An 11,123-nucleotide genomic window follows, 5' to 3' on the forward strand; every position below is an offset into this window, starting at 1 on the left:
GTAACCGAACTCTCGGCCCCAACTCTGGTAATGTAGACCGATTCTACCCCTAACGGGGTAGTAATCATGTGTTCTAACCGCACTAAAGGTTAGTGGCGACTCCGATATCCATGTTTTTCCATAAAAATATTAAAATGATTTTTAATTCCACCGCCCGGGGCACACGCGCTTCCGGGACGTCGCGACACATAAGATGCAAAAATAGTAATTGAGTAAGTTCTTTCCATCCATAAGATGCAAAATACGCTACTTGATGTAGCGTCTTTTTATTAAAAAAATTTTAGCGTGTTAGGGCGCTGAGCTCTCCCAACTTTTATTAAATATTTTTAAATAAATTAAAATCAAATTCGGAAAAAACTGATATAACTGGTCCTTTCCAACCCTTCCCGCTCCCCCCCCCCCTCCCTCTTTCCCCTCAGTTTCGTCTTTTCCCTCCTCCGCTCTGGTTCTATGATGCTTCTGGAATCTTTGTAAAAAGATTTTTCTTGCAAAACCGATCATTCCACATTCCCTAACTGCTTCCTAAGCAACTTGGAAGCTTGCGAAGCAAGTAAATGGAGGGTCAAAGCAGTCATTTCACCTTCCTCCGGCATCTACACTTCTTCCTTCCACCTCCATATATAACTGACCTCGCGCTCCTGCGTCCCTTCCAAAAATCTCCTATAATAAGTGCTTGATCAAATCATCGACTGTCTTGGGTTTGCTTCATTTGATGCTTTGATTTGATAAGAAACCTTCATTAGGATTTTTCTTGTGGTTACAATGCTTATGGTTACAGTGTCAGGTTTGTCTGACTTGATTTAAGCATTGTAATTTTCCTTGTCAGCTGATGTGGGACACACTTTTTAGTTTGCCCTAAATTTGTTATGTCAGGTGGTTGATGAATTGAGACTGGCAAGAGAATCCATGAATGTTAATGGTACAATGTCAGGCCATTGTGTCAAATAAATGATGAATTGGCTGCAAGGTGATAAAAATTATGGTATTTTGCATTGTGTGAATTGTTCGTTGTTGTTGACTTCGACTCAAGTGCTTCCAAATTAAGGCATCTAACATTGATGTGGGAAAGGTTACAACGTTTCAGTTTAAGAGTTTTATGTGGATGCTTATCTTGTTTAATTTCCTTCATGTTGATTAGTTTAGGACCGATTCTATCCTAATAGGGAAGGACAAAAGGAGGAAAAAGTTAAGAGAAATTTCTAGTTATTTCTTTTTACTGCTCTTGATGTTCCAGAAAGGAAGCAAATGAAAAAGGGAAAGGCAAAAAAAATGTGCTCCCTTTCCATTTTCTTGTTTGAAAGAATATGTTTCACTCAAAATTAACTGCAAGTTCTGATTCCTGTGAATTGTTTTGTGATTTCTTGTATAAGATTTAGCATTGTTGATTCTGAACTTTTGTTTTTTGTTGGGCATGTGTGTAGCTTTGGCTTGTTCAAAGGATAAATGAGATGAGGGATGCTATTAGTTCATTGCTTGAGCAATATGATGGTTTTTTAATCAGCAAAAAAGTGCTTGCATTTATGATTTTTATGCTATACTGCTGGGGATAGTGAATCTTCCCAAAACAACCTAGATACACCAAATCCAAAACAAAGACCGATTTAAGACGTGAAAGTCTAAAATTGATTTATTTCAGTTTGTTACGAAAGCTGAGAAAACCTTAAATCCAAAGAAAAGAGGGTTAAAAATGGACCTTTCTTGGCTGATTCTGTCTCTAATATTGATCTTGATGACCTTGTATTCAAACTAAACTATTTTATGGAAAACTTGATGCTAATGGTTGACAGAACTTCGTGCCGATGGTTACTGCAATTCGATGCATTAAAAACTTCTTCTTTGGCTCTCTCTCTCTCTCTCACACACACACACTCACACACATACACACACACAAACGCACACATGTGTATGTGCTCCCTCACTCACCCACCGTGTTGGGTAGGAGTGAACAAAGAAGGAGAAGACAGCAGGTGCAAGGGAGGCAAAAGTGAAGGAAAGAAGGAGGCACCCTTTCCTTTGTTCTTTTAAGAGAGAGGGAAAATGTAGTGGGCAATTCTCTTTGCATCCTTTATTCTCCTATTTTAGAAGCAAATGGCCTTGGAAGGGGTTGAAAGGCTTATTTTGATCCTCCCAACTCTTTCTCCCAATCAAATGAGGGGAAATGATTTTTCACTCTCTTCCCCTTACGGTTATCCTTCTCATTTTCTTTCTTATTAAGCAAACTGTTGAGGATATTGATCTAAATGCTTCTATGGTATTGTGTTGAAGCTGTTTCTTAAGAAATATAGATATTTATTTATGTATTTATCTATAGAAACTTCAATAAGTTTGAAGTGTTTTATTTATTGCTTTTTGCAGATCATATTATTTCAGATATGCAGTCACTGAATACAGCAGACCAGCTGCCTCCATCTTTTCAACCTGAAGGTACAGACAAAATTTTGCCCATGAAACGGCCTGATTGTGGCAGAAATTCCATCAAATCTTTCCGAATTCTTGTTAATCACTAACCAGTCAGATTCAATCCTGAGGACCATCAGAGAGTAACTTGTTCCTAATCATATGCAGATCAGATTTTGTAATTTTCCCATGTGGACCATTCTTGGTTGCTCCATGCGGTTTGTTATCAACATCATAGTGCATTATGAAGCCCTCGGGATTGAATCTGACTGGATAGTGATTAACAAGGATTTGGCAAGATTTGATGGAATTTCTGCCACAATCAGGCCGTTTCATGGGCAAAATTTTGTCTGTACCTTCAGGTTGAAAAGATGGAGGCAGCTGGTCTGCTGTACTCAGTGACTGCATATCTGAAATAATATGATCTGCAAAAAGCAATAAATAAAACACTTCAAACTTATTGAAGTTACAAAGAAGGAGAAGACAGAAGGTGCAAAGGAGGCAAAAGTGAAGGAAAGAAGGAGGCACCCTTTCCTTTGTTCTTTTAAGAGAGAGGGAAAATGTAGTGGGCAATTCTCTTTGCATCCTTTGTTCTCCTATTTTGGAAGCAAATGGCCTTGGAAGGGGTTGAAAGGCTTATTTTGATCCTCCCAACTCTTTCACCCAATCAAATGAGGGAAAATGATTTTTCACTCTCTTCCCCTTACAGTTATCCTTCTCATTTTCTTTCTTATTAAGCAAACTGTTGAGGATATTGATCTAAATGCTTCTATGGTATTGTGTTGAAGCTGTTTCTTAAGAAATATAGATATTTATTTATTTATGTATTTATCTATAGAAACTTCAATAAGTTTGAAGTGTTTTATTTATTGCTTTTTGCAGATCATATTATTTCAGATATGCAGTCACTGAGTACAGTAGACCAGCTGCCTCCATCTTTTCAACCTGAAGGTACAGACAAAATTTTGCCCATGAAACGGCCTGATTGTGGCAGAAATTCCATCAAATCTTGCCGAATTCTTGTTAATCACTATCCAATCAAATTCAATCCCGAGGGCTTCATAATGCACTATGATGTTGATATCAAACCGCATGGAGCAACCAAGAATGGTCAACATGGGAAAATTACAAAATCTGATCTGCGTATGATCAGGAACAAGTTACTCTCTGATGGTCCACAGCATCCTATGTGGATGACTGCATATGATGGTGAGAAAAACATTTTTAGTGCAGAACCACTTCCTACTGGAAACTTCACAGTGGAAATCTCTGAGGGAGAAGACAGCAACAAACGGTCTTTCATGTTCACTATAAAACTTGTAAATGAACTTAAGTTCTGCAAGTTGAAAGAGTACATAAGTGGGAACCTCCTACTTATGCCTCGTGATACCTTACAAGGAATGGATTTGGTAATGAAAGAGAATCCAGCTAGGCGGTTAATCTCAGTTGGCCGGAGCTTTTTCCATGCAGAATTCAACCCAAGAGATGATCTTGGATATGGCATTGCAGCATCTAGGGGGTTTCAACATAGTCTGAAGCCCACCTTCCAGGGTCTAGCACTGTGCCTTGACTATTCGGTTTTGGCATTTCGGAAGCGGGTTCCAGTTATTGATTTCCTGAAGGAGCATATCCGTGGGTTTAACTTAAATGATTTTGGAAGGTTCAAGAGAGAAGCTGAGGATGCTTTGATAGGGCTGAAAGTTACCGTGACTCACCGTCGTACTAAGCAGAAATATACCATTGCATGCTTGACTAATGTGGACACTCGCCATCTTTCCTTCAAGCTTGATGATCCAGAGGGCAAGGCTTCACCAAGGGAGATATGCTTGGTGGATTATTTCAGGGACAAGTATGACAAAACAATTAGATTCAAGGACATTCCTTGCTTAGATGTGGGGAAAAACAACAGAAAGAACTATGTCCCAATGGAATTTTGTGTCCTGGCTGAGGGACAGAGATATCCAAAAGAGCAGCTGGAGAGGAAGGACAAGCAGGCAGCTGTGCTGCTGAAGAACATATCTTTGGCTAGGGCAAATGATAGGAAGAGTATGATATGTCAAATGGTGCAGTCAGAGTATGGACCCTGTGGGTAAGTAAAATACAGTACTTTATACACTCGCAAGCCCGCGCACGCGCGCACACACAATCACACTTCTTCAAATGTACTAGTGAATATAACCTGTGCATTGCAGGTAGCAAATAAATAATCTTGAGTAGTAATTAGATAATTTATAACGTTTTATTTGGGGCTTTGGATTTAGGACCTTAGGTTATGTTTAGTTTGCGGAAAATTTTTTTCTAAGAATAAAAATAGAAAACAATTTGAAGTGAAAACATTATTGTGATGCTGTCACACAGTTGAACTGAATTTCGTACCAAAATTAATGTACACTGTTGTTGTAGTTATATTTGTTCTCAGGTAGTGGCTGGGAGCACAGGTTTTGGGGCTTGGATTTGATTTGTGTGGATTGAGAAGAAACTTAATACAATTTTTACTTATGTTTTGTCGAAGTCCACACAAATCCAAATTTCATACGTCAAATTCATGGTTATTTTATGCAATATTAGTGTGAAAAATCCCTCCTACTAGTGAATATAACCTGTGCATTGCAGGTAGCAAATAAATTATCTTGAGTAGTAATTAGATAATTTATAACGTTTTATTTGGGGCTTTGGAATTAGGACCTTGGGTTATGTTTAGTTTGCAGAAAAGTTATTTCTAAGAATAAAAATGGAAAACAATTTGAAGTGAAAACATTATTGTGATGCTGTCACACAGTTGAACTGAATTTTGTACCAAAATTAATGCACACTGTTGTTGTAGTCATATTTGTTCTCAGGTAGTGGCTGGGAGCACAGGTTTTGGGGCTTGGATTTGATTTGTGTGGATTGAGAAGAAACTTAATACAATTTTTACTTATGTTTTGTCGAAGTCCACACAAATCCAAATTTCATACGTGCAAATGCATGGTTATTCCCTCCCCCCGCCCCCAAAAAAAAAAAAAAAAAACCACCCAAACGACAACAATAGTGAAAATAATAAGAGAGAGATGTAAACATCATTATAACGATAAACAAGAGAAAAATAGCACAAGAGTGTCTGCGTTTGCGGAGGCTTGCTTATTAGAAAGTTTAACATGCCTTTTAGATTTTTTTTTTTTAAATTTCCATTCACATTGTGGTAAAAATGTTTCGTTGTACGATTGTCAAGATCTTCATTGTCATTGTTGTTGTTATAAATTTGTTTTTTTCTAGCATTGTAATTGTATTTCATATTATTGTCATATTTTTTTTTTGGGTGATATTTTATTATGTTTGATGGTGTTGGCGATTTCTTTGTAAAAATTGTTGTGAATTTTTGTTTGAACTAAATGAAGTTGCTCCCAGCCGCCAAATTTTTTAGATTGGTAGACCATACTTGACAGTAAAATATGTGGTTACTTTATTTGACTCCGGTGTGTTTTAAACTTGCAGTGGAGGCATTGTTCAGAAATTTCGAATGGAAGTAGATACAAATATGACAACTGTTGAAGGCCGTGTCATTGGGCCACCAGAGTTGAGGTTAGGTGATTCCAATGGCAGGGTGAATAAGATTAAGTTGGACCGGGAGAAATGCCAGTGGAACCTTGTTGGAAAATCTGTTGTGGAAGGCAAATCAGTTGAACGGTGGGCTGTGCTTGACTTTACTGCAAAGGAGCGATTCAATGTATTGGATGCAAACTATTTCATTCCAACACTTATTAAACGGTGCCAGAATTTGGGGATTGACATGGGAGAACCTCTGTCATATGAGTGCACTAAAATGAGCATGTTCTCCAATGTCAATGCGCTTCATGAAGTCCTTGACTCAATTAATGAGGGCGCTAAACATTCTGCTGGGGGTCAGTTGCAAATTCTTTTGTGTGTGATGACAAAAAGGGATCCTGGCTATAAGCATCTCAAATGGATATCTGAAACCCAAATTGGTATTGTGACTCAATGTTGCTTGTCATCAAGCAGACTCAATGACCAGTATTTTGCAAATCTTGCTCTCAAGATTAATGCCAAACTTGGTGGCAGCAATGTGGAGCTAATCAGCCGGTTTCCCTGTTTTGAGGGGAGAAGCCCTGTTATGTTTGTGGGTGCTGATGTCAATCATCCTGCTGCTTCAAACAAGACTTGCCCTTCCATTGCTGCAGTGGTTGCCACCATGAATTGGCCTGCTGCAAATTGCTATGCAGCACGAGTCTGCCCTCAAGCCCATAGAAAAGAGAAGATAGTGAACTTTGGCAACATGTGCGCAGAGCTTGTTGATACTTACGCCAAACATAATAAAGTTAAGCCAGAAAAGATTGTGGTCTTCCGTGATGGGGTAAGTGAAGGTCAATTTGATATGGTTCTTAATGAAGAGTTGGTTGATCTCAAGAAGGCTATTCAAACAAAGGACTACTGCCCAACAATCACCCTCATTGTGGCACGGAAGCGACACCCAACCCGTTTGTTCCCCGAGTCCCCAAGAGATGGGGGAGCAGCTGGCAATGTGCCTCCAGGCACTGTGGTGGACACCAAAATCGTCCATCCCTTTGAGTTTGACTTCTATCTTTGCAGTCACTACGGGAGCCTGGGCACAAGCAAGCCAACACACTATCATGTCTTGTGGGACGAGCATGGCTTTACTTCTGATCAGTTGCAGCAGCTGATATACAATCTGTGCTTCACGTTTGCTCGGTGCACGAAGCCTGTGTCGCTGGTGCCTCCAGTGTATTATGCCGATCTTGTTGCATATAGAGGCAGGATGTACCAAGAGGCTCTAATGGAGGGTGGGCTGCCAAGGGGCTCACGGGCACCTTCCCAGTCTCCAGCACCAGCATCGGCAGCACTGTCAGCTGGACCTTCATTCAGTGAAAGGACCTACAGGTTGCACAGCAACATTGAGGATGCCATGTTCTTCGTTTGACAGGCTGTAGCGGCGGCCACTCTCTCCTGGAATTTTCTACCTCACACATGGCTGAAGGATGTTTGTACCTTTTTTGGTTTTAGAGAAAGGCCCAGTACAGGCTCTGCCCCTTTTCTAGTCAAACAAACTAGTTAAGGAGTTTGTGCGTGAATCTAATTGGGGTTTGGATTTTGGATTTTGGATTTTGGATTTTGGTGTGGTGTGTATTGGATATTTTATGTAGATTTTGTTTTTGTTTTTTGTGTTTTTTGTTTTTTTGTGTGGTGATCGAACTATGCTTCAGAGGCAATATTTCTGATTCTGGCTGGATTTTCATTTTTCAGCTGTGCCTTTTGTCTGAATCCGTGTGAATGACATGCATGCACTTGTTTTAGCTGTAGGCTTTATATTTTCACGTATATGTTTCCACCATATATGCAGATCATTTTGTGGGTAAATATTCTTATCATTTTAAAAAAAGATTAAAGGCTCCTAAAAGATGTAATTGTCAATTAATTTGTGGAAAAAAAAAAAAAATTCTTATTTTAAAAGTAAATTAGTATCAAACTATCATTCCAAAAATTATTAAAATAATTTTTATATTACAGGTAGAATAGATATTGTTCATTATTTTATGAATAAAAATATTCTTATCTTTTGGAAGAACAATTAATCATAAAAAATAAATACGAATTAAATACAATTAAATTAATAAAAATATGAACAAAATAAAATATTTTGTGAAAATAATATTCTTATATTTTAGAAGTAATACAAAAACATTCTTAAGCGAAAATAAATTTAACCAAAATTACATAAATTACATTAAAAAATCTATGATAAGTATACTTTTTAGGAAACTTCTTAAGCCAAAATTAGCAATATATATATATAAAATACATATAGACACACACACACATACTACATATGAAGTAATATGAAGTATAAGTGGTGCACATCATTTTGTGGACAAATGTGCTTATTATTTGAAAGAAAGATCCAAAACTGGTGAAGATACAATTCCAAATTAATTTGTGAAAAAAAGTATTTTTAGTTTTAAAACTAAATTACTATCAAACTAACATTCCTAAAATAATTAAAATATTTTTTGTATTATAAATAGAAGTATGGATAGTGTAGATCATTTTGTTGACAAAAAATATTCTTATTTTTGAGATTGAATAATCTTAAAAAAAATTTATCATGTATTTAAAGTAAATTTAATTGAAATTAGATAAAATTACATCTATAAAAAATATGAATAAAGTAAAATATTTTGTGAAAAAATACTTATATTTAAAAGAAAATAAATTTAACCAAAATTACGTAAATTACATTTATAAAATCTATCTTAGGTCTATAGTTTCATTTCTAAAAAAATGAAATTCAATAACATTATATTCTACATTTAAATTTTGTAATTCAGATAGGTTAAGATTTGGATCTAAAAACTTCATTTCATTAAAAAATAAATAAATGCAACGGTATTATGATTGTTATATAAAATATACATTCAAAATAAAATTAGTAAATTATGATTTTTATACAAAAATATTATTATTTTAAGAACTAAAATAGTATTTCTAAAAAAATGAAATTCAATAATGCTAGATTCTACATTTAAAATTTGTACTTTAGATAGGTTAAGATTTGGATATAAAAACTTCATTTCGTTCAAAAAAATAAAATAAGTACAATGGTATTATGATTGTTATATAAAATATACATTCAAAATAGAATTATTAAATTCCTCTAATGTCTTTTATAATTATCGTAAAGTGTATAATATCATTTAGATAAATTAAAATATAATTTTTAAAATATTAATTTTAAAAATGAAATTATAGACCTAGAAGTATCTTATAAATAATATATTTAAAATTTATTTAAATTTTTTAAAAAACTTTCATTGATCATTAAGTAAACAAAATATAACAATAATTCACATTTTAATTAAAATCACAATTTAGAAGTTGTAATAAAGTTAATTAATATTTTCATTAGAAAAAACCATATATTGAGCATTTTTATAAAATAAAAAATAATGAAAAATCTACTTATTACTCTTTTTAATTTATAATTTTATATAAATTTCAAAATTTAATATTTCTTATAGTTTTTATTAAAATATTCATGTCATGTTATATCTTATATTTTTTTAAAAAAATTTAATATCCATATATTTATGTGATATCATAACAATATTTTATGCCATTGTTTGTATTTTATAATTAAAAAACATTAATTTAAAAAATAATTTTAAATACTCGCACTTTAATAATTGTATAAATTATGACAATGTATTATTATTTTATTTTAAAAATATATGTAAAATATTTTAAAAATTATAAAAATATTTTGCACAATATTATTCACATACAATTAGGAGCAACCCATGTCACATATTTGCAAGTACATATATATACTTTATCCAAAAATTTTATTTAGATGAAATATAGTAACACTTGAGTTTTATGAATATTGACACTCTACTACCAAGTTTTTGAAAGCTATCAAAAAAATTTTCAAGGTTTAATTTTATTAACAAAAAGAATCTCTCGTTAGTTAGTTGTTAGTCAACCATTTAGTATACGCAAAAAAAAAAAAAAAAGGATGACAATTTTTATCCATTTTCATTCAATTGTAATAAAATAAATTAAGAAAATGAAGTTTGTTTAATAAATTAAGTTGGAAAAATTGATCAAACACGATATTTTTTTGAAAATTCTACTTAGAAGTTGAGTTTTCTTTATAAATTTAGCACACATTTTACACAGAATAACTAATAGTAGAGTATCATATTTAAAAAATTTAGGAGATGTTGCTAAATTTTATCCTTTTATTTATTATTAGATGTTGTAAAAAGATTTGAGTGCTCACTAATTACATCTGTTAATAAAAAAATTCACATTTTTATATGGTTTATGGTGAAATTTGTAAATATTATTCCTCATCCATTCTTCAATTTCTTGGAATCTTTTTAATTCTTTTAGAATCATAAATGATAAGTAAGAGAGGTGGTGGAGTCCGGGTGTTTGGGGTTCTCGAGTTCTCTTTTGTATGGACGAGAGCAGTTTTTTGAGAATTCTAGTAAATTTTCTGGCCTGTCTTTCTATTCTATTATTATCTTATCAAGTGCACCCTCCTTTCCTGTTTTTTGGGACTCTGCTCTGTTTACTATTTGTGTGAGTGTGTTTGGCTGGAGAGAAAATTGAGGATCTACAACGAATCTTATCTTACTTTCTCTTGGAAGAGAGAAAGAAGATCGTGGAACTCATAAATATGAATTAGGAAGAATGAAATTCATATATATATATATATATATATATATATATTAAAAAGCAGTATGCATGTGATTAAGGGAATATTATGAACATTATAAATTAATCTAGAGAGACACGGCCATTGTGATAATGGGATGGGGAAGTGGCCACACCCACATGATGCCTAAAACTAAAGAGAGCGCAGGCTAGTCAAAACATGGAAAAGTAGCACAGGTACATGGTGTCTAGGTGGTTTTACTAATGGAGCCTAGCTATAATTTGAACAATGAAATTAGTGAGATGGAGGAGAGGAAGTTCAAGTGGTACAGGTCCACATCATGGACATTCAATTCAAATTTGTGAGTTTGATTCCCCCCCCCCCCCTCTTTTTTTGGGGGGGGTCTATTCCCACATTTTGGTCAAATGGGTTGCAATAAATTTGATTCAAATTGCAACATTCATGAGATTCCATACAATGATTCGTGAATTTGGGTTTTGTTGATGTGGGCTTTGATAGCTCACAAGTATTTAACGATCGAAATTTTTTA

The 11,123-nt window shown here is 34.3% G+C and overlaps 1 protein-coding gene across 1 annotated transcript; it reads left to right on the forward strand.

The window, feature by feature from the left end:
• Positions 1-652: 652 nt before the first annotated feature.
• Positions 653-7,674, forward strand: LOC131147178 (protein argonaute 2-like). Its single transcript, XM_058096951.1, has 3 exons — positions 653-967; positions 3,280-4,486; positions 5,872-7,674. The coding sequence occupies exons 1-3, from the start codon at positions 949-951 to the stop codon at positions 7,331-7,333; spliced, it is 2,688 nt and encodes an 895-aa protein (XP_057952934.1). The 5' UTR covers positions 653-948; the 3' UTR covers positions 7,334-7,674.
• Positions 7,675-11,123: the final 3,449 nt, after the last annotated feature.

This window comes from Malania oleifera, unplaced genomic scaffold (genome assembly GCF_029873635.1).
Source record: "Malania oleifera isolate guangnan ecotype guangnan unplaced genomic scaffold, ASM2987363v1 ctg422, whole genome shotgun sequence".
Taxonomy (NCBI): Eukaryota; Viridiplantae; Streptophyta; class Magnoliopsida; order Santalales; family Ximeniaceae; genus Malania; species Malania oleifera.

Bases quoted from the DNA above. Each gene is read 5' to 3' on its own strand.
- LOC131147178 (XM_058096951.1), top strand. The intron at 4,487-5,871 runs GTAAGTAAAATA...TTAAACTTGCAG, and splicing joins TCAGAGTATGGACCCTGTGG to TGGAGGCATTGTTCAGAAAT.